This window comes from Salvelinus alpinus, chromosome 5 (genome assembly GCF_045679555.1).
Source record: "Salvelinus alpinus chromosome 5, SLU_Salpinus.1, whole genome shotgun sequence".
In the NCBI taxonomy this organism is placed as follows: Eukaryota; Metazoa; Chordata; class Actinopteri; order Salmoniformes; family Salmonidae; genus Salvelinus; species Salvelinus alpinus.
The window spans coordinates 89,777,570-89,802,743 of record NC_092090.1 but is presented as its reverse complement, the minus strand read 5'-3'; the positions used below and the strand labels follow the sequence as shown (position 1 = coordinate 89,802,743).

At 40.8% G+C, this 25,174-nt stretch overlaps 1 protein-coding gene and 1 long non-coding RNA gene across 2 annotated transcripts in view; one reads left to right on the top strand and one right to left on the bottom strand.

Moving 5' to 3' along the window:
• Window positions 1-24,896, top strand: LOC139577181 (uncharacterized). Its single transcript, XR_011675229.1, has 2 exons — window positions 1-230; window positions 23,312-24,896. It is a non-coding gene; the product is annotated as an uncharacterized lncRNA (long non-coding RNA).
• The window catches only part of LOC139577180 (cotranscriptional regulator ARB2A homolog), a 331,393-nt gene continuing 326,687 nt past the window's right edge, over window positions 20,469-25,174 (bottom strand). The window contains exon 14 of the mRNA XM_071404090.1: window positions 20,469-21,181. Within this exon, the coding sequence (XP_071260191.1) occupies window positions 21,021-21,181 (161 nt within the window). The 3' untranslated portion in view covers window positions 20,469-21,020. The remainder of the gene's footprint in view (window positions 21,182-25,174) is intronic.

The following is a 25,174-nucleotide window of genomic DNA, read 5'->3' as shown; positions in this document are numbered from 1 at the left end:
TTGTGTCCAACCTCCCACATGAAATGATCCTTTTAAAGCGGGCTCAATATGTCTCAATCGGCACTTCACTCTAAGCTTTTGGGTATAGTCTATGGGACAGAGCCCAGAAATATATTAATTAAAGCGAGATGTTGTGTCGAACTCAAATGTTTTAGACTTTACAATCTGTGAAGAGAGACGGCTCAGAGAAGCTGGAACATCAAGGACTATGATGGAGATTCACGAAAAAAGTAAGACTTGTTTTGGTTTTGTCTCTCATGCACAGTGTGTGTGTGCACGTTTGAGTGAAATGGATAAGCAAGGGGAGAGGGGAGAAGGAGAGAGCGAGAGTGAGAGAAGGGGGAGGGATATGTGAGAAAGGGAAAGAGGAAAGGATGTGCTTATGCGTGTGTGTGTGTGACTCCGGCTGTCATTAACAACAAATTAATCAACACGTGGCATTTAAACTCAAGAGTGCTATTTTTCAGTGTATGTATAAGTTCCGGTAATCACAGTACCGGAAAAGAAACCCAGGAGATTGGAAAGGAAAGTTTGATTTTGAAAGGGAAAGCGTAAAACGAGTTAACCGAGTCGAGACAACGAGGAGAAGGGGCTGAGGTGTTGAGAAGAGGAGGCTATAGCTTCATTTCCTTTGAGAAGTTTATAGGGATGTTTGTGATTGTCAGTGGTAAATGTTGTCATTAAGGCCAATTGCAATTGTGTTTTGAGTCAGAGAAGAGTTAACCTGTTGCTTATGGACACTTAAAATTCTAGGTGCTGGCCGAAAAATTCCACAGTGGTCCAAACATAACGTCACCAGCATGCTGCGCCAACTAATTCATTCCGTAATCCCTTCAAACTGTTTACAAACAGAGTGACGTCAAGTCATCGGGAGATCTAGCCTACACCAACTAAATTAATGTAACTAATATGGTAATGTATTAATTTGAAATGTTTTTAATAGACATCCCCACGGTGTAATATGTCAACATATGGGAGGCCAGCAAGGCCGGGCTTACCTTATAACACCCTGGCTTTTCCGTAATATGTACGGCTTCTCTTTCTAATACACACCAGATGGTTTGTAACTGTACCACCGCTGCCAGTGAGCTCCTCAATTTTACTCAGCTGCATTTTGTTGCAATTATACTTCATGCTGAGACCAAATTCATTGGTCACCTATTTTTGCAGCATGTTTATGTAAATATAATTTTGGTCACCACTAATGTTTCACTTCGTCGTCAGGATTTTCACATTGCCTTTATGAAGTTAATTTTTCATATGGATTTTTTTTTATAGCTTAAATGCATATGTAGCCTATAGGCCTGGTACCCACGTTCAATGCATGGTATATTAAAAACAAGAAAATACATAGCACGTCTTGAAGCTTGACCAAACTGGGTTGATAGGCCACTCACTGCACGTTTCAGCCAATCACTCAATCAATCATAATCCTTATGAAGCAATTGATATTTTATCTAACTAGTCTCTATCTGTAGGCCTATTGGCTACGTCTTCAAAATATTAAACTGGCAAAACATAAAACAAGAGTTATTTATAGGCTATTGGCCTATGCAATCGATATACACTGATTTGGGTAAAGAAAGGCCAGTTAGTCTCCTAGCTGAGTTTGAGTCAATTTGTTTAATTTCTGTTATGTTTATGAACAAACGAACAGGCCTATGTGTGAGCTATAATAGCCGTTGTGAAAATAACAGCCATTCTGGAGACGTTCCAACTTTATGTAGACCATTAATACATGGAAACGTTACATCTGTTTTCTTGCTATGAAGCGTGCCAGAATATTTTTATGATCCAGGACTGTATTTGTGGTACACAAGCTCTTTAGTATTTATTTATGTTGCTGTTTATTTTGTTGCAATTTAGCCTTTATTTACCTGGCTGGCGCATGGTCAGTGTTCTTGATTGACTGAAACGTTTCATAAAGGGCATTTTTTGATCTATGCCATCGGTCAGAGGTTTGATAGTGGCAGGGCTTCCCCAAGGTTGGTGCAGCGCAGACACCTCTCTCTCTCTCTCTCTGTCTCTCTCTCTCTCTGTCTCTCTCTCTCTCTCTCTCTCTCTCTCTCTCTCTCTGTCTCTCTCTACAGCTTAGAGGAAAGGCAGACTGTTGATAAATACACGTCTTTTTTCGATCTTACTCAGCATCATCCATCAATATGTATGTCTCTGCAGTAGCATTGGTCTAAGCGAAGATAAGCTGCCAATAGCGATGTAACCATGCAACGCGAGACTGTCTTCACGTTAGACAATGACTAACATTTCTAATACACATTGTCCATATTATCAAAATGGAATGTCCTTTGGTATATAGGCAACTGATCATATGCCTATATAGGCAGACAGCACTTTTGAGATAGGCTATACATGCATAAGTAGCCTTATCTTTTGAAATGTCCAAAATATATTCTCTTTTAATAACATATTGTGCTTTGATGATTATAAAGCATTCGAGAAAACGTTTTGCTGCTCGCCTAAAGCACGTGGACTGCTCCTCTCGCTATAGCTAGCTACTAACACTTTGTGGCCTAGGCTACATACCTCCACTGTGATTACAGAAGTGCCCGCTCCTCTACTTGCTAGAGAAGCACCGCTCTAATCTACCCTCTGTGTAGCCTTAAAGCCCGCGTGATAGGCTATAGTCAAATTGTGTGCGCGCGCTCAGGTCTGTGCTAAGAAAAGGTGGGGCTCGGTCTGTTGGAGGGAGGGAGAGGGACGAGTGTAAAGGGAGGGGGTTAACGGAGTGGCCTTTCCTCGCTGACTGACTCGACCCCTTTCTCTTCAAAGGCCATGCAGAAATAAACGCATCTTATCTGAATGGCGAATTTGTTGGTGGTATTTCAAAGTGCGAAATTCAGAAATTGGAAGGTCTATTTTCTCTGCAATTTTGAATTCAAGGTGGTTCGAACCATCCCATATTGGTGGGTATTCAATTATTCCATCTACACACGCGCATTCTCAACTAGTGTGGTATTTGTCCATGACTACCCACCCTCCTTCTCAGTGGTGGAAAAAGTACCCAATTATCATACTTGAGTAAAAGTAAAGATGCCTTTATAGAAAATAACTCAAGTAAAATTGAAAATCACCCAATAAAATATTACTTGAAGTCTAAAAGTCTTAAAGTATTGGGTTTAAAATATACTTAAGTATCAAAAGTAAATGTAATTGTTAAAATATACTTAAGTAACAAAGGTAAAAGTAAAAGTGTAAATCATTTCAAATTCCTTATTTTATGGGTAGCCGGGGACACACTTCAACACTCAGGCATAATTTACAAACGAGGCATTTGTGTTTAGTGAGTCCGTCACATCAGAGGCAGTAGAGATGTCCAGGGATGTTTTCTTGATAAGAGTGTGAATTGGACCACTTTCCTGTCCTGCTAAGCATTCAAAATGTAGCGAGTAAAAAGTACATTATTTCTTTAGGAATGTAGTGAAGTAAAAGTTGTCAAAAAAAGAAATAGTAATGTAAAGTACGGATACCGTAAAAAACGACTTAAGTAGTACTTTAAAGTATTTTTTATTTAAGTACTTTACACCACTGCTCCTTCTCCTTCCATGCAGCCCCCCACGTCCAAATTATTTGCATTCGTTGATGATATCAGTGAAAAATAGCTGGCATCCTAGATGAGGCAGGGTGGGGGGAGGAGGCTTGTTTGGATAAAACTGGACGGAGAGTGGACACGGCCCGAAAGGTCAGCCGCCCATTCATGTCATGGTGGCAGGGGGTGGCCGGGAGGCTTATTTGAAAGAGTATTTGAGGCAGGGGAATGAAAAGGAGTTGACCACAAAGCTCGTCATACTTCAAATACGCCCCGTCACATCTTCACTCTTTCCACTGCACGCAGAGGCGGCAAAAGGGGGGCTATCTCGTTTACCACAGAGCAATAGACAGAAAATAGAGATGTGCCTGAAAATAATCAATACAGGGGTTCGAGCACGACATGGATCAGGACACTTTATCCTGAAAAAGAATAGCATAACACCGTTTTTTAAAAACTATAGCCTATATATTAATGTCGAGTAGCCTATGACCACATTTGACAAAATGCCTTCTCTTTGGAGAGAACATGTCTACAACAGGTTCATCGCATTTATAAATTGATTAGCAGGAGATTCAGGAATCTGGTTAGACTACGCATCATATTTGATTAATTTTACGAGGATAACATTGGACTCTTTAGGTAATTGTTCACATAATAAATCAGCAATACTAGATTGACTGCATAGCATAGCCATAAGGGAAATATCTGAGTTTTATATGAAATTACTTGACACTGCTCTGGATTATTTTGATGAGAAGATGCCCTACACACACACACGCACGCGCGGGCGCACACACACACACACACAAACACCTGCATTGAGAACCATGATAAGTGTGTCTGTCATAAAAGCACAGTAATGGGTCACAAAAAAAGAGTAGCCTATGAGCAAATGTTTTTATCATTAATATCGATGTGTAGCACCCTATATGTATGAAACCAAAACCCATATGTATATTTCGTACACCTTACTTTTAATCTAGAATGTTATTTTTTAAGTCCCTTGCAATTTGACATTAGTGCACGCGGCTCAATGAAAATTGTGACGTATTGCGGTTTGCGTAGAAGAAAGCAATAGCATCCGATTGTGCTGTGTCTCCCTCTGAACGCCTATTGGTGTATATGTTCTCATCTACGTCGACTAATCACTCATTAAAATTAATACAATTACTAATAGTCCACTTGGACATCAGGATATATTGAAAGTATTAGAGAAAAGTATTATTACAAATATTCTGATATTAATATTCTAGCATTTATAATAGGCCTATTTCTAATTATGTAAAATGTCCTTCCCAAATCAGAAAGGTCTTCTGTCTCTGTAGGCAGTGGCATGCACAGTAGGCTAGAGGCGTAAATGGGTTGGTTATAAATTGAACTAAAACGCTGTAGTCTTTGTCTCCATTTTAGATTAGGACTATACGCTTCGATTGCCATACTAATCATGGTTATTAGGCTATATAGTCTTATGGTTATTAAGACAATCTCAATTAAGGTGGTTATGACGATGACTACTTGCTAAATGTTATTGCGACCACTATCATTGTTAGCAGTGGTACACTGAGGCGTTAGTGATAGTGTTAGGATACAGGATATGATCTTGGATTCGTCATATTTGTTGATGTTTGAAGTAATGGCAGTGGAGATGAGGAGGACAAGGAATAGTGAGGGTGAAGAGTGGTGACGTGGGAGCCTATATGATGACTGAGAGCGTGGTCATTAACACCGGTGCTGTGGTGTAGCCTAGCCTACTCATGCTGTCAGTGGCTTGGAGAGAGCGCATGACAGACAACACAGCTCACCAGCCCTCCTTATCCCACAACCTACATTTGAGACCTTTCAATTGATTCGAAACCACACCCGACAGAAGATGTATTGTGTGCTTGTGTGGTACACTTGGTGAAGTAAAACACCGTTATGGGACTAGCGGATGGTAGTGGGCCTATCGATTTTGTCAAGCTGATATTCGCCAGATCTCCTTCAGCCAGTTTGACATTAGAAGTTCCTAGACATGTAGCTTGAACACTGATGACATGATCAGTTTATTTAGCATCTTGACCCTTCAGGGTTCATTAAAATTCGATCCTATGCAAAACGCACATTGCTTCGTTCTAATTAATTGATTCGTTCATTTATTAATAATTTGACTACTATTTAAGCGTGTTTTTTTAATGGAAAGCATCAATCGTGAATAGAGAGCAGTCTACTGCTGAATGAAGGCAGTGCAGGATGTAGAAGGTTTGTCTGAATACCTCGGTGGCGCTCCTAAGCGGCTTTGTTATGGTGCTCTCGTGCTTCAGTGCTCGTGCAGTGCAGTGCATGGAGGCTGTCTCGCGCTGTTTGTTTCTACGTTTGTTTGCTAGATGGCGCTCTGGGTACTGGGACCCTCAGACCGAGGAACAACACAACCTCTATCCACGCTCAACCTTAACCACCCCACTCGTCTGCAGCGATATCACTATACTTTCCGCGACTGTAAATGCTCCTAATTTAATTTCGTTGGTGTATGTAAATGAGACAAATACTTTTAATGGTTTTATGTGTCAGATGGGTTTTGCATTTTGATAAAATCAGATTGATTAAACACATAAACCAAATTAGAGTACTAATGCATGTTTTTTTATATAAACTGATAATAAGATATTTGTTTTGATTATTGTGCATTGCTTATAAGCTTAGGTATTCTAATAACTCATTAGGTTTCATTTAATTGTATTTTAGGTGAAGTTTCCAGAAATTGTATATTGCATAAGCATACTCCAAATTCGAATCCTCCAAAATAAAAAGTAGGCTTTAACATTGTTCAAAATTAAATATGATTTTAATTAATTCAAACAACTGAAATGTGGGTACAGTGATAAACTGTTGCTAACGAGCATGTTTGTAACATATATATAAATATTGTAATATCATTTAGAACAGAATATTTTTTCAACACTGATTTAAAAACAAGGCTAATTCCATGAGATACAGCTATTTAAATACATTTTGTCAGTCTATATATTCTAAGCAATAGAATATAGCCTATCGATTTTTTTAATGTAGTCAAGACAAGACAATAATTTAAAGAAAAATATAAATATGCCCTTGTTTAATAGTCCTTTGCAGTTGAGGGAAAAGGTGCATTGTTTGCAGTGAGTGGCCCACTCTCTGTCAAGATATACTGCTGCAGTCACAAATTCACTAAAGAGCGTCTTGTCCATGTCTGAAGTTGATGAATGTGCTGGAGACTTAGATAACTTTTTACAGCTGTCTTAAAAGCGCGAGCTCAGACCCAAGCACCGGCGATCAGGTGCAGAGGCCGCAACCGCGCTAGATGATAAAATAAACAGGTTAGAGAGACTCATGGAACAGGAATATGTCCTGTTATGAATAAATACTGCCCATATCTAATGTTTTAACAGGCTTTCATTGCAATAGTGACTGGTCCAGTAAGGGAGAATGCGTTTTGTGTGCAGTTTCAAACCGCTCATTTGTTTAGATATATTTCTAGATTCTGTTTTCCCTGTTGGTTTGGATATTAATAAAATGATGTTACAAAATAGTTTTTCAATGGACCGTGTTGATTATGCCATTGAAATATTAGGCACTAGATTAGTCTAATGGGAGTTGATGAGGCCCAGAAATATTTGATGTCCAACACCAAGCATGGGCTATAGTGTGAGGCTATAATGTGCACCGTGCAGGCGTGACAAAGACTGGTGTACTGGTGGTCGTTATTGTGAAAGTAATCTTTTAGCAGGAATTGAGATGTATTGTCCGCTAGTTCACGTCACCCCCTGTTCGATCCTGGGTGCATGGTATCTCACCGCAGGTGAGCGTGTTCCTAGACCATCCACCTGGACTAAAAGAGCTGCATCAAAGAGTCACTGCTAGCACTGCTCGGTTTCATTCCTCACAATCAAGAGGGCGTAGCCGCCAGAACTAAGAACGATAACTCTTCTACAATATAGGTGCATTTACATTTGTAGCATACGCTTGGCCAACACATTCAAGTCTACATTAAGAAATTACGCATTTCAATTACTTTTTCTAGAATGGCCATGGAGTCATCCTCCGTTTGAGTGTTTAAAAAAGTCTCTCTGTATTTGTTTTTCACGATTTAACAAGCCATCATCTCACATATGCGTATTAAAATGAAATGACGCACAGATCCCGCAGACAAAGGGTGGGTGCCAGTTCAGTTAAGATGGAATAATGCATATAACACAAAGCGTATAATGACCTCGCCGAAATTGATCACATAATATCCTATTCGTTGTCACCTAAAATACGTACGTTTTCATTCACTTTTTATTGTTTCTTTATTTCATAAGGTAAACCCCAAAACTCACAAGTGCTTTCAATTTTTATTTCTAAATGTTTTAATTTGGTGATTATGAATATTTAGTTCTTAGACCACCCAACGAAGACGTTCTTTCATTACTCTTTCACACGCATTTTTAAGCTGACGTGGGTGGATTTGAGAGTATAGGAGCAGTCATTTGGACGATTTTCCACGAATAAGACAGTAGAAAAAAAACATATTTCACCGTCACAGTGGGATTTTAACGAATGAAATTATCTCACTGCTAGCATGTGCTAAAAGGTGGGATTGAAGAGCGAGTACAAAGCTGCCCGCGCGCCTGATTGGTATAACTTGCTGTCAGGATATTTAGCATTGTTCTGATATGGACGGTGGCTTCAGAGGCTCATCTCGTGGGGTTTTAATTAACAAGCTGTCTCAAAGCTGTAGAGCTCCATCAAATAGCTTCTCTCGCCCCACCAGCAAATCCGCCATCAACCGGCGCCTTCGGTTCCGATTCCAACTTTAGAAATGAGCCAATCCAGCTCTCAACTCAACTTTTTCTCACAACACGTGCGCATGACATGGGTGTGGCGGGTTTCAATGTCTTTCTGTATGTATCTATCTATGCATACATGTGCATGATGTGTGTATGAATGTACATACATACTACAATTGACTTATAATCAGGAACATATTTGAATGCATGACATTTAGACAATACGATCCCACAATACTCGATGGGGGTATGTTAGAAATGAGACGAACAGTCCATTTACAATGAGAAATGCTATACGTATTGCCTGTATTCAGGCACGGTACACCTTTAAGGACAGAGCATCAGTAAGGGAGTGTATTTTATCAACAGATATTGCCAGACTGACAGTCATGGAGAGAGAGATATCATGATGGGAGGGAGTTGTGAGATCAGTGTTGAGAGGAAAAAAAGAACCCCTTCTCTCTCTTCAATCTTTGTCGTGCAAACTTGGTGTTGGTCTCCCACCGTGGCCCAGGCGGGGGTAATTTGATAGCAAGGCAAGGTCAGGAAAGAGCGCTGTCCATGGTGCTATTCTCGGGTAGCTGGATGCTATCATCAAATTAGACAGGACAAGTTTCAAATCGATGCCACCGTGAGCGTCTGGAGACCGCCAACAGTTTGAGTTAAATTCTTAACAAGTATCCCCTGACAGGTCAACGTATTGGTACAAACACACCTGATAGCTTATACAGTAGGCTAATACATCAGCATTGGGTTCGTTAGATATCAACCTGTTTTAGGTCCAATGTTAATTGTAGTGAGGTGGGGTGTGTTCTGGTTTGTTTTTATTTATTAGAAATATTTCAAAATGATTGCTTAGTGTGATATTGTAACGGACATAAATGCCAACCACAATACATATATTATATAATATATATATATATATATATATATATATATACATATATTGGGTTATATATATATGTATAAAGTTGATGATATCGAAGGTAAGGGGAACTTTGTATGTTGACATTGCACAGAGATATAATTTATTATGCAAACGTAATAGCAACTGAACAAGCTGATGAAGGTATTTAAAAAGTACCCTGAAGAAGGCACTGCGTTGCCGAAACGTTGACAATTATATTTACTCATTACATTGTTGGGAGCATATATAGAGTGTGCGACTTTCTTCCTTTCTCTTTAAATATATTTAAAGTATAAGGTATGAACGAGGTATGTTCTGTGAATGCTACAGGACTCTTTTTTTAAAGTAATACAGGCCTACTCCATCAATGGATAATATTCAGATGAAACACGTTTTAATATAAACAGCACATTATAGTGTATTATACGCTTTAATTGCAAGACTATAGTTTTCACAAATTAATCTCCACAGCATTTTGGCAATCATCCTTATCCAAATAACATTGATTGAATATTTACAAAACTAATTAACAAAGACTGTGTATCAAAATACAATGCAGGCCTATATTCCAAGCTTACTTTCTATTGTAGACTACTAAATGTATAATTTTTCAATAGCCATATACAAAAGCACATGGTTACTACCCTAAATAGCCTACCTACATGGCGACAATTATTTGATTACCAAAAGGAATATAAACGAATGCAATCAACGTCACTAAACCTTCAAAGTATTTTTGTTGTTTAATAATAGTGCACAGAGTAAACGAATATGTGCTTCTGCATAATTTAGGCTATTTGAAAAATATTTTGAATTTCTCAATAAGGTTGAGATGAGAAGGTATCTCAGGTAGGGCAGGTGTCGATGGGAGGAGGGAGATGCTCCCAATCTGTCACTGTCTTTCTGATAGTGACAGATTAAGAAAGTGCAGTTGGTTGCTCTGTTTTTGTCTTCACAGACTGAAGCATCGCAACCACCAGATCGCAAATACACACAACTCCTTTCAGGCGTTCCTGCCGCCATCACCACTCACTCCCTCTCCTGACAAATATCAGGCATACTTCCCTATTTCGTCAAAACCCCGCTTTTCATCCTTCCTGCTGCTGCTGACTCAGGTAGCAAACACAATAACGATTTGAGCGCCGACAAGAAGAAAGCTAGTCAACTGGATGGAGAGATTATGGACAGAGGCAGAGAGAGAGACGCTTGTCAGACAGCGAGAGAAGAGAGATGTCCTATTTCATTTGAATGGCTGATAAAGAAATGAAATAGGAAGGAACAAAGTAGACCCATCGAAAAGAGAGAATGGGAGCGGCATCAAAGAGAGCGCGGGAAGGTGCCGTTAATAGCGCGAGCTGTAATAAGTAGGCTACCAATGAGATTCCAATTGGGCCCAAATTAACCAAGGGGCTAGAAACCATGAAATGTACATACAAAACACACCTGCCAATCTGGGCCCCCCGCTCCCATCGTCCCTCTCTCCACCTTACTGCCTGTCAGGGTGTATCAAAACGAGCGGCCATCTCTGCGGCCTATCTAATCTAAGTTCATTGGATGGCAATAACTTAATTTAGAGCTTCATCTTTTGGGGCGTCCGTAATGAGGATGCACGCTGGAGCGGATGAGGACTGCTCGACAGTAATAACTCGTCTCTTACACTGGGGGGAGGAAAGGCCAACCTACCACGTAGCCTACGGGTGTGTTGAGCCTCGGCTCGAAGGGCCGCGTTCAGCTGATGAAACTCATTTATAATGTGTGATTTAATATCACGTTGTGCTCTCTTTTTTTAACATATCAAGCCAAAAGTGATGAACACCGGGTTCCGGAGTGTTAGAGTATGGGCCTTCGTCTGTCTCCCACATTGATCTCTCTTCCCCCCCTCCGATCGCCATCGATTTGAGGCTAGAGTTCTTTGGGGGCTTGAGAAACTACCTGAGATTAGGTTTCGTTCGGAGGGAGAAGCCAATTGTTGTGCCCATGTACATATACATTCAGTATATTCAGTATACGCTAGCATCATCTTCTATGGTTAAATGATTGTTGTTATGAAGTTGGGAAACACTTTGGTTTTCCCTTCATATCATCCTACAAAGAGAGAGAAGTTGCTGCACACGTTTTGACTGGACTTCCTTCATGTAAATAAAAAAAACAGAATATAAATTCAGATAGGCAATAAGACCCAGGTTGCTTGCTGGAGGTTTTAAATAACAACAGGAAAAGCCTGAATGCACAAACCCGTGAAATAACAGCAACAGCTTTTCACCAGTGTCATTGTCCATTTTTAAATGGTATTTAAGTCCAATCAAACTTTATATATAATTCCCTTAAATCATATAAAACTAAATAACCTTTCAATTTTCGTTCCATATATCATTATCACTTAATTGTTATTGTTGATTATCATAGGCAATCATTCGTATTATTATTTTAAATGCGTGAGAGCGTCTACTAAATAACTAGAACGTAAATGTATTGTAAATGTGTATTCATGTTATTTTCATGTTACCACTATACTAAAACTAACTGGAAATCATTTGTGTTGTGATAGTTATCCATTCAACAAAACTCTGTTAACTAACAATTATGTAGATAAACCACTTAAATGGCACAGTTTCCTCAATAAGTTAACAATAATTATAAACGAAAAGGCCAGTGCAGAGTTGAACAAAATAGCCTTATTTTGCTTAAGGCTAAAGGCAGGTGTTTATCCATAATAAATGTCTATAATTGACGGATTAACTTCAGGATATATTAAACTATACTGAACTATGAAACTCTTCCATGTTTTTTCAGTGAAACTACATCTGGGCCTTACTTGCATATCTAACGAAATTGCATTTAAATAATACAAATATACAAACTCATTCAATATTATAATAGAACTAATGTTTTAGGCTATTTAATAATGATTCATGTTTCAATGTTATTTATTGTTCCACTTTGGATTAGATTTTTAGCCTGTAAAACCTAGCTAGTCTGATTCGTGCATATTGCGGTTTACAATTTTTATCACGTTTAAATAATTAGTCCACTGTTAGATCAAACTAGGTACCGTGCCTTCAGAAACTATTCACACCCCTTCACTTTGACCACATTTTGTTGTTTTACAAGGTGGGATTAAAATCGATGTAATTCATTTTTTTTGTCAATGATCTATACAAAATACTCTGTAATATCAAAGTGGAAGAAACATTCTATCATTTTGTAAAAAAATTAATAATAATAATGAAAAATAAAACACAAATATATCTTGGTTACATATGTATTCAACCCCCTGAGTAAATGCATGTTAGAATCACCTTTTGCAGGGATTACAGCTGTGAGTCTTTCTGGGCAAGTATCTAAAAGCTTTGCACTACTGGATTGTACAATATTGGCACATTCTTCAAGCTCTGTTAAGTTGGTTGTTGATCATTGCTACACTCTTTGAAAATAAGGTGCTATGGAGAACCTAAAATGGTTCTTCGGCTGTCCCCATAGGAGAACCCTTTGAAGAACAATATTTGGTTCCAGGTAGAACCCTTATGGGTTCCATGTAAAACCCTTTGCACAGAGGGTTCTACATGGGACCCAAAATAGTTCTACCTGGGACCAAAAAGGGTTCTAACTGGAACCAAAAAGGGTTCTAACTGGAACCAAAAGGGTTATCCTATGGGGACACAACCGAAGAACCCTTTTGCAACCCTTTTACTCTAAGAGTGTAGACAGCTTATATTCAAGTCTTGCCATAGATTTTCAAGCTGATTTAAGTCAAAAGGACACTCAGAAACATCCAATGTCGTCTTGGTAAGCAACTCCAGTGTATATTTAGCCTTGTGTTTTAGGTTAGTGTCCTGCTGAAAGCTGAATTTGTCTCCCAGTGTCTGTTGGAAAGCAGACTGAACCAGGTTTTCCTCTAGGATTTGCCTGTGCTTAGATCTATTCCATTCTTTTTATCCTGAAAAACTCTGTAGTCTTTGCCGATGACAAGCATATCCATAACATGATGCAGCCACCACTATGCTTGACAATATGGAGAGTGGTACTCAGTAACGTGTTGTATTGGATTTTCCTCAAATTTAATAACACTTTGTATTCAGGACAAAAAGTTAATTGCTTTGTCACATTTTTTGCAGTATTACTTTAGTGCCTTTTTACAAATAGGACGCATGTTTTGGAATATTTGTATTCTGTACAATCTTCCTTCTCTTCACGCTGTCATGTGGGTTAGTATTGTGGAGTAACTACAATGTTGTTGATCCATCCTCAGTTTTTTCCTATCACAGCCATTAAACTCTGTAACTGTTGTAAAGTCGCCATTGGCCTTATATTGAAATCTCTGAATGGTTTACTTCCTCTCTGGCAACTGAGTTAGGAAGGACGCCTGTATCTTTGTAGTGACTGGGTTTATTGATACACCATCCAAAGTGTAATTAATAACATCACCAGGCTCAAATATTAAATGTCTGCTTTTTTTTTTTTTACCGATCTACCAAGTGCCATTATTTGTGAGGCATTGGAAAACCTTAGTCTTTGCGGTTGGATCTATGTTTGAAATTCACTGCTCGACTGAGGGCCCTCACAGATGTGTGGGGATTGTGTGGGGAACAGTGATGAGGTAGTCATTCAAAAATTATGTTAATAACGATTATCAAATCAAATCAAATGTATTGGTCACATACACGTGTTTAGCCGATGTCATTGCGAGTGTAGCGAAATGCTACACAGAGTGAGTCCATGCAACTAATTATGTGACTTGTTAAGCACATTTTTACTCCTGAACTTATTTAGCCTTGCCATGACAAAGGGGTTGAATAATTATTGATTCAAGACATTTCAGCTTTTCATTTAAAATTAATTTGTAAAAATTTCTAAAAACATAGTTCCACTTTGACATGATGGGTTATTGTGTGTAGGCCAGTGACACAAAATCTACATTTAATCCATTTAAAATGTGGGCTGTAACACAACGAAACGTAGAAAAAGTCAAGGGGTGTGAATACTTTCTGAAGTCACTGTATACCTTTCAGACAACCTAGTTACATGGTAACTGCCCATCATCGAGTGTAAGATCATAAAATTAACTATTAAGTTGTATAGTCTTATGTAAGATAAGATGTCATTTATTGCCTATTAACATACGGAGAATGGAAATGTGTCTTTATGCACAACCCAACCATTGCACCATTCATTTCCACCACCATCTCCTGTTGACTGCCATGCATTTTGAAGTGGCATTGATTTTTCAACTTAGAATTGTGGGATGTGAATTTAGTGTTCCAAGTCAGCTGGTTGTGAAATATTTGGAGTTCTTTTTGATAGAGTAAAGTTGGACGAAGGACCAAAATCCCCTTTTATATGCTCGTTATTTGTTCCTTATTTGGATTTCAATACAAATGTTGTAGATGAAATGGGTTCTGAAAAAACAACTATTAGACTGCATTTCCACATGATTTAACAGAACGTTAAAATCACAACTCATAACCTAGGAATAGCCCAAATTACAGACCCACTTCAAACATTCACATTGTCAATCATTCATCACATCGAAATGGCCAATTTCCTCCAACAGGCAGTCGGTGGGCTCTTAAGCACTACGCTAATTGACTCTTTCTTTACTTGATCTCTACTCGAATAATATACAGTGTCGTCACTAAAGTGTTAGAAAGTATAATGTTAAAATTCGGAACCCATTCTTCAAATGTATTCCATTTCAGAGGCGGGCTTTTACTAGCGGAGTCTGTGCGACCCGAGACTATCAGAGGGGCTGTAATTGAGGGGGCGGTAATGGTATGGAGTAGCGTCCGCCTGAAAGCTATACTATTAAAGCCAAATGGACTGCAAACCATAAAACGGCTCTGCCTGCCAACAGCTGGGCACGATCGGTGTACTATGTGCCAGGCTCATACAAACACACCGCACACATAGGCTATGGTGACCATGGTTATGTCACATTGTCAGATTATCAGACAGGTGAGGCCCAATTCATCGCAACGAGAGGCCAGTGTGTGTGTGTGTGTGTGTGTGTGCGTGTGCGCGCGCATGCGTGTGATGCCTATAGCTATTATCAACATGGGACCTGTATTGGTAACATAGTTTATCTGTTTGTCACCGGGATGTGAGTATGGCTATGTTTGGCCAAAGATTTTTGAGAACCGGTCCCGTGAATTTTGGGAGTTCTACACTTTTAGAAAAAAAGTTCTGGATAGAACCAAGAAGGGTTCTATTGCTTGCTTCATAGATTACTCCCCTAAAGATTCTATATAGAACCCTTTTATAGGGTTATTTGGTCAGAACCCCAGGGGTTCTTCTTCACTGAACCAAAAACGGTTCCATATAGAACTCTTGGGTTCCATATTGGGTTCCATATGGAACCAATTTCGAACCTTAAGGGGTGTCAAACATGAAGCACCCATATAACCCTTTTGTGTTCTATACAGAACCTTTTTTCCATTAAGAGTGTACACTACATGTCCTACACATAGCCCAGAATATACCGCCTGCCAGGCTTTCTCTCAGCTGGATATGGCAAACACCTGTCGATATTTTGAACAGCCTGTTGGGAAAATGGCCTACATTGTATCTATAATTAAGAAATATCCTATTGGATAGGCAACGTGCAACTTCCAGCGGCATGTCAAACTATAACCTCATTGGGTTTAGGCCTATTCACTGGTTGTGCAGTAGGACGCATGTATGGCAGGCTTCTGAATGATTCCCCCGAGCCGTATTCCTGTGCTTTCTGAATATGAAGGGCTTCGCTGGATAGAGATGGTTGGTGATGACGTGGTTTCCACTGGATCATGGTTTGGTTAATCAATGAATATGTAATGACGACGTTACATTCGAACCCAATACTGGGTAGTGCTTTCTTTGGGTGGGAGACTTATTTTGCATAGAAAATACAAAGTATACTCTGGAAAAAAACACGAGGAAAGGAGGGGGAACAAACAAGCCTAAGCTACACATTCCTCTTCCGCCAATAGATGAAAAACTATTTGCTCTCCTACTTAGAGGGAGAGAGAGAGAGAGAAATAGAGAGACTTGAATGGCTGTTAAGACCGTTTTTTAGTATAGACCTACACGATAAAACATTGATTGTTGCAGTTTGTTGACCCGTAAAATGTGGGGGTTAGTTTTCTCTTCAGAGCGGAGCATATAATTATGCAAATAGAGATCTGACAGTGATCTGGTGGAGTGCTCAAGAAGACAAGGAGCTGGTGGGGGTGACATTCCAACTTTGCTTAATGCCTATCCGTCTTTGGAAATAGTTCATATTTAGCAGTGCTGGCGAGCATGGGAGAGGATGGTGAGAGTAGGCTAAGCGTGACAATACTAGTCTCCTGGAAAATTGAAATATAATTTTGGGATCTCATTGCTATTTGACATGAGAGACCAGGCTTTTGAAGTTTCAAGAGCGAAGACACTCTAGTAGCCTATGTGAGGGAATGATAATGTACTCATGAATATGTAGGCATGTATACTTAAAATAATTAAACAGGAGTGGGAACTGGAATTCAATTTAATGTTGTTAAGTGTGACATGACTGATGAAAAAATATGCAATTGGTCTAGGCAGATATTTCTGACGCGTGCTAATCAAAGTTATGTTAAACTTATCCCCAATGTTAAAAATGTATCTTCATTATGGTGAATAATGTAACATGGGGCTACATCGATATACTGTAACTGTTTGAGCATTACTGGGAAACTAGATTTGTTTGTTGTTGAAAAGTTTCAAGGCTATCATGTTATTATGTGCCAACTCTCGCCTATACTTGCCTGTTGAATTTAAGTGTGTTAAGACATTTTACGTGTCAGAAAAGTGAGACCAACTCTCAATAGAGATGGGTGATTGACTGTTTTTATTTTTTTGACGAGGAACCTGACATGGTGTGAGAGATCTTGGCTGGTTCCACTCGCTGGCACTTGTTTTTTCGGAGGTTAATGGAAAGATTTCTAAAGATTTATTGAGGGGGCGTTTAATGACCTTATCGGTTTTCACCATGTGAAAACAAATTATCCTGTAAACCGTGCTGGCATACAGCTCTCTCTTTGCAAAGATGAATCGCAATTTTGAGGAGTTTTAGCCCAATTGATGTTTAACCGTCGTCATGTTTAAAACACGTTTAACCTGTTGTAATTGGAGATTGTAGTTTAAAAGCACATTTTCTCCGCGAGATGTGCAGGCTAATAAACATTATGCAGCCAAAAACTTGAAACCAAAAAGCTTCACTTAATATAGCTATAGGGGCAAGGAATGTTATTTTGCAGTCCTATCAGCGTTCCTTGAAGCGACACTGTTATTAATACAAAAAAAAATCATTAAACTTTTTAAGAAGGAATTTACTTTGGCTAACACTAGTCCAATTGTTGAGGACTGGTTTCCTCCGTCCTGAGTGATGGACCGTCTTCCTCCGTCAGGTTTCATAGCTGTTGTTATGTGAGACGATGACTCGGATCACTTTTCCTCGAGGCTCAACTTCCCCGCGCACTTCGCAGTGAAGGTTCGTGAGCCGATGCGGCAGCTCAACAGACTACAAAGAGTTGCCAAGGTCGACCTTCTCTCAACGTTCACTTTCTTTTACTTCCCTCTTGAGTAAACCTGCCCCTATGACTTGGGTAGCGTAGCCTATATGAACATGTTATGTGTGGTAAAATAAAGAAAAAACTATTCTATTACCGAATTATGTAATCTAATCTATGGGTTACCTCGCCGATGCCTTTTGTTGGTTTCTAAAGAGATATATAACATAGCCTAAATGAAGCACAAATAGAACTGTTAGATTGACCATGGTATTAGAAAAAGCAGGGTCAGGTAGCCTAGCGGAGCGTTGGGCCAGTAACCGAAAAGTCGCTGGTTCGAATCCCCGAGCCTACTAGGTGAAAAATTAGTCAACGTGCCCTTGAGCAAGGCACTTAACGTTAATTGTTTCTGGATCAGAGCGTCTGCTAAACGACGTAAATGTAAAATTATAAATATGAATTAGGGTATTTGAAAAAAATCCCCATGGGCCACGTGGTAGTTGGAAACTTCATCGACACTGCAAAATTTTAATAACATTTTAGCAACTGAAATATTCACAAAAAATATGTAATCGATGGGAATGGTGCATGGGAAACACATGACGATTGGTGGATGATTAAAGTTAACTTTACATACAAATAATTACATTTTAATAGGCAATAGTTGAAACTAAGTTACATCAAAGTCAATGTAAAAATTGGAAAAACAAAAGGTACAAAATGTTTTTCAAACGCTATATTTAATCGATTCACAAAGCATGGATGTCTTTATAGTGAGCATGACTCATTGGATCAATAAAACGGATACAATCTGAAACAATAACATATTCAAGAGCAATTGTTAGAATTAGTCACAATTTACATATCCACTGTGCTTTAGATTTGGTTTAAGGCTGCTCCCATTACTTTTGATCCATTCATATATGGCTTGTTGGTCTTTATTAAAAATACCAGTCAACATAGTGTCTTCTTATTCCTAAGGCAACAATATATGCATAATGAAGTAAAATAGCAACAGTTTTTTCCTTCCCGTGAAGGGAACACACATGTCAACAGTATCCTGAAATTAAACTCCTCCGTTAATATGCAGATTCCCCAAATCAAACACGTTAACTTCTTGAGTGACATTCAAAGAGTCATTAATAAAAAATATATGAAAATTACAACTGCCCAGACTGCGCTCTCATTACTAACAAAAGCAATTAAGTGTTTAATAACCCACAAAAGCCTCAACATATCACCAGTGGCTGTTATTCACACCGAAATAAAAAAGGTCAAATGTATACCAAAACATTTCTTATCGTCCCCTCATAAATACCTCAACACATGGAGCCGTGAAAAGGTAAAGCATGTCTGGGTAGACAGTGGGTGTGTCGGGAGGTGTATCACAGGATTTTTGTCTCGTTTAGACTAATATCTGGGCATATTAGAAGGCGATTCTATTAAGCTTTGAGTGATTTATAACTCACCAAAACGTCGTGGAAATATACTGTATTTTTGATCTTGTTTATGTCCCAGGAGACTGAGATTACGCAAGGCTGAGCCAGTGCTGATTTCTTTGTCACTTTTCCGTTTGCACGTGAGGAAAGTGTTCTGGAAAATAAATGTGTTACATTTCTTCCAACATCTAAACACATATATCATCTAGGTGTAGGAGAATATTGGAATCTTGGCTTTCCCCACACGTGCAAGGGGATATATTGAAGTTGACTTCTTGTTTCTATTAAAATGAGATATACCTAAAACTCATTTTGATGCTGGGCTTTAAATGATTTTAAATCTGCTCAGTGTCTTGAATTCTTCATTTCTAGCACAGGTTAAGGTTGTTTTATTTGTTTAATCAAATGCAATCATCCAGGGACATCAATTTCATGGATATCAAACAGGAATAAAAGGTACAGTAAAAAAATGTAATTTTTACAAATTAAAAATCACAGACAATCACTCTGGGACCTTATTTGGTCTGATACAAAAAGTTATTAGGGCGCATTCAAATCCAGCTAAACATTGAGAGAAAGTAAGATAAAAAACCAAGCAAAAGAAAACCGAACCCCAACAGTATATCAGCTGTCATAAACAGTGCAGTGCAACCTTCGAAGTAAGGTATAAACAGGGCCACACTTGACAGAAAATGTATCTTTATAAAAAGTGTGTGTGTTTGGGGAAGGTAAGGGTAAGTGAAGGAAACATAAAAACAACACATTTGCTTTACATTAAAATGATAATGTTAATGGAGCATGTTTACAACTGTTAAAACCATTGTTTGTGGTGAGGGTGTGTGTTGGGTTGAGGGTGGGGGGGTTGGGTTGAAGTGAAGGAGGGGGGGTTGGGTTGAGGGTGGGGGGGTTGGGTTGAGGTGAAGGAGGGGGTTGGGTTGAGGTGAAGGAGGGGGTTGGGTTGAGGGTGTGTGTTGGGTTGAGGGTGGGGGGTTGGGTTGAGGTGAAGGAGGGGGTTGGGTTGAGGTTGTGTGTTGGGTTGAGGGTGGGGGGTTGGGTTGAGGTGAAGGAGGGGGTTGGGTTGAGGGTGGAGGGTTGGGTTGAGGTGGGTTGAGGGTTGGGTTGAGGTGAGGGAGGGGGTTTGGGTTGAGGGTGGGGGTTGGGTTGAGTGAGGGAGGGGGTTTGGGTTGAAGTGAGGGAGGGGGTTTGGGTTGAGGGTGGGGGGTTGGGTTGAGGTGAAGGAGGGGGTTGGGTTGAGAGAGGGAGGGGGGTTGAGAGAGGGAGGGGGGTTGGGTTGAGGGTTGGGTTGAGGTGAGGGAGGGGGTTTGGGTTGAGGGAGGGAGATATTCTAAGTGTATGAGTGGTGTTTGTTGAGGAGGACTGTGAGACCCGTGGGTCAGGCAGGTTTTAGGACCTCGGGGAGTGGTGGAGAGGGCTGCTGGGGCATTAGCTCATTCAGGGCGATGTCAGGACAGTTGGAGGTGCACCACGGCGCACTGTGCACAGCGCCTGTCAGCTTTAATCTGAGCCGCTGCCGCCGCTCCGTGGCCCAGACCACAGCCAAGCGCCACAGCCCATGGTAAGCGCAAACACTCAGCCCATATTGCTTTGACAGTTGCACTCATCTAGAAATAATGCAAAGCGCTATGGGATGTATACACCACCACTGCCAACCTGCACTCTGCCAGTAAAACAATGCATCTGCGAGCCGGGAGATGGGCTCAGCTGCAAGGGAGAGATCACACAAAGATGAGGGAGGAAGGAAGGAAGGAAGGAGGGAGGGTAAATAGAGAGGATTTGACCCCCCCCCACCCCCCGTGTTTCACTCCTATTGGTGTAGTTCTAGTCGTCGTGGCTGTGGTCATGTTTGGTCCTGTGGGAGCTGCGTGTGGTGACCGTGTTGGAGGACTCCTCGTACTCATCCCCAGTCTGTAGAGCCTTGCTGAAGAACTGGAAGATGGAGTTGAAACTCCTCCATGTTGTCAGCTCGTGTCGCTCTGTACCTGCACAATACATAGGCACAAGGAGACAGGTTTAACACTCAGGCCGTCCACTGTGAAACAACAGAGGGAGGATAGTCACATAAAGCATAATATACACTACTGTTACACCACACACACCTAACAGGCTAGAGAGAAATCATTTTGTAAATAGAGAACGTAATTCCCCTCTAAACCTGGATACTGTAGCTAAGCATGTATCCACTGCAAGCAACAAGCTTATTGGACATTACATCCATTTTAACTTCTGACCCAGCAGTCCAACGGGATAGTCTTAAAATTTGATCCAACTTGATTCTTGATAGTGCACACCCCATACTCTCCCGTGTCTGTCTCTTAATTTAATGCGAGTTATGCACAATGGATGCACTAAGCGAAACCAGTGGACCGATATTCATTCATTCTCAGGGCTGCTTGAAAGAGGCAGTGGTGAGAAGGCACTAAGGCAGCCAGCGTATCAGGTGATCTGAGGGGGGGCTCAGTTTCCCCTCTCCAGGTGAGCCAGTTCCCATGTTGGGGTCACGGGGAGCCTGAAATCTGGTACACACGCCTCGGGTTCCTCTCGGCTCTCCGAGGTCAGGGGTTCGCTGTGTCGCTGCGAACGCTGCTACACAACACCTCTGTTATTGCAGCTGCTCCACCGCCAGCTCCTCACCAACCAATCACAACCAGTGGCTAATGGCTTATTTCTAGGACTGGGAATTGCCAGGGACCTCACAATATGATATCTCAATACTTAGTTCCTGATACGATATGTATTGTGATTCTCACAATTTTATAAGTATTTTGATTCGATACTGCAATTTTTTTTACGGTTCGACGTTCCAAACATATTGGTCACTATATGTCGGCTGCAGAGAGACAAGAGAGCATGAGAAATTATGAACATTGCTCACTATTTAAAAAAGATGGACAACAAGATATGAAGGAAAAATAGTTGCGTTTTCATGCAGGCACAGCTGATTAGCGCAAAAATAATATTGCGATATATTGTCAAAAACAATATCCCAGTATGTAACTATACATTTTTCTCCCTACCACTACTTATTTCCCTACTAGCAGGTGGCTAGGCTGCTTAGAAACATACTGTAATGTGAAGCAGAACCCAGACACCATCTCCGAGAAACCGGTATAGAGTGTGATACAATGGTGTTAAACTCTATTATAGCATAGATACACAGTTTGAGGTAGTGAACACGTAGTAGGGAGAGACAGGTTGATGCTTAGGGACTGCTTGTTGGTTTATGCATTTGGGGGTATACACTGAGTGGACAAAACATTAAGAACACCTGCTCTTTCCATGACAGACTGACCAGGTGAAAGATATGATCCCTTATTGTCACTTCTTAAATCCACTCCAATCTGTGTAGATGAACGGGAGGAGACAGGTTAAAGAAGGATTTTGCCTTGAGACAATTGAGACATGGATTGTGTATGTGCGCCATTCAGAGCGTCAATGGGCAAGACCAAAAATGTGATTGCCTTTGATAGGGGTATGGCATGCTTTCGACACCGTGTAGTCCCAGATCAGCAGGCTTATGTACCTGTTTCCAATACAGCTTCACAAGATCAGTTCATGGGGCCCTTGCTACTTTGTTGATGGGTCAGGATACCAGTTCAGTGAGAGCCCTCTCCTCCTCTTCTCATCCTGTTCTCTCCTCTCCTCCCTTCTACATGCACCAGGCCGGAGGGATACAATTAAAAATAACCTTTAAGGTCTCCTCCAAAGAGGGTCCTCTGATGGCCGCTATATTGACCCCATGTTTATTAGAATGACCACCTGGCTGGCTGTGATAATGGAGATAGAGGGGTGAGGGCCCAGGCTGGTCTGGTCTGGTCTGGTCTGGTTTGTTCTGGGCTGGGCGGTCACTGTACATGGTTTACCAGACTAGTCTATGATCACTGCCTCAGGACAGATTGACTAGCCTAGCAATCAGTGAGTCAACAGCCCCCAGACCCACAGTGTGTTACCTGTGTAGGGCTGAACACAACAACACACTCCCCTGGAAAACAAAGTCAGCCATGCTCGCACCTCACATCTATCATTTATATCCAATTTGAAGCACAGGAATCTCTCCTCTTCTTTTTTCCGTCTCATCGCTCCTTAACAAGTTGTTTTATTTCTTTCTTCAGGAGCGATCGATTCCAAGGCTCTCCTTTCTTCACCTCAAACCGGCACTGAACTCCGGAGTGCCGCAAGCTGCTATGCCCGATCCCAGAGCCGGGGTCAGCGGGAATGTGTCTCCGTGCCGATATGCTGATGAGCCAGGCCACTCCGGTGACTCCCGTATGAGCTCCGCCCACTCTGCGGCTGATGTCTACCGGCGTCCGGACCTCGCTTAATAACAGCCTTTTACTGCCCTCGCCCACTCCTTCTTTAATAGGCAGAGTGTGTGAACGCTAATGGATTGTTGTCAGTGGTGTGTTCTGAACGCTGATTTAGAGAAGGAGCCTCACCAGCCTACTGGCTTCTCTCAGAGCTAACCTGACCGCCAGACTCGCAGGGTGAGCAGAGGGAGAGAGGACAGTTAGCTCACTCATGCTACAAATCAAAGTAATATCCTTAAAAGATGTAGGGATGGATTAAATGCCACGGTGCTGTGTGGAAAGTGAATTCTGTCCTATAAACAGTCTGAGTGGATTGGGCATCACCCGTCCTCCCCCAGTCTCTCCTATAAACAGTCTAAGTGGATTTGGCATCCCTCTTCCTCCCCCAGTCTCTCCTATAAACAGTCTGAGTGGATTGGGCATCACCCTTCCTCCCCCAGTCTCTCCTATAAACAGTCTGAGTGCATTGGGCATCACCCTTCCTCCCCCAGTCTCTCCTATAAACAGTCTGAGTGGATTGGGCATCACCCGTCCTCCCCCAGTCTCTCTTATAAACAGTCTAAGTGGATTTGGCATCCCTCTTCCTCCCCCAGTCTCTCCTATAAACAGTCTGAGTGGATTGGGCATCACCCTTCCTCCCCCAGTCTCTCCTATAAACAGTCTGAGTGGATTGGGCATCACCCTTCCTCCCCCAGTCTCTCCTATAAACAGTCTGAGTGGATTGGGCATCACCCTTCCTCCCCCAGTCTCTCCTATAAACAGTCTGAGTGGATTGGGCATCACCCTTCCTCCCCCAGTCTCTCCTATAAACAGTCTGAGTGGATCGGGCATCACCCTTCCTCCCCCAGTCTCTCCTATAAACAGTCTGAGTGGATTGGGCATCACCCTTCCTCCCCCAGTCTCTCCTATAAACAGTCTGAGTGGATCGGGCATCACCCTTCCTCCCCCAGTCTCTCCTATAAACAGTCTGAGTGGATTGGGCATCACCCTTCCTCCCCCAGTCTCTTATGTAAAAGTTGGGAATTAATAGAAAGCTTTTTCATGAGCCAATGATGAGCAAGTGATCAGGTCATGGTGTCACTGTGATAATGTATGCAAATTAAAATGTGTCTCGAAGGCTCACTTTTGTATACTTCTTGAGATGTGCTGTTTTTATAACGCTTGAATATGATACCTTAATATATTATATATTCTCTTCACCTAAATACAGTAAACACATAATGAGATAAAATATATATTTCTGGACTATTGTTATAATGCGTAATGTGTATGTTTATTTTATGAATCATTATCTCAGGTAGGAATTCATTGTATAAAATTAGATATATAACTTTAATGTCATCTGTTTCCTGCCAATAAAGCAACCACCATAATGTGTACATGAATCAAACACCTGTGTACACCACATCTTTTTCAAATTTAAAGTTATGTAAGATTCAGGGGTCACCCTCCTAATTTCCACAAATCAAGGAATGGACCCCATAACCCCTCTGTAAGACCTCTCTATTGGTTAACCTGTGTTCCCTCACCCCTCTAAGCATCTCTATTGGTTAACCTGTGTTCCCTCACCCCTCCAAGCATCTCTATTGGTTAACCTGTGTTACCTCATCACTCCAAGCATCCGTATTGGTTAACCTGTGTTTTCTCACCTCTCCAAGCATCTCTATT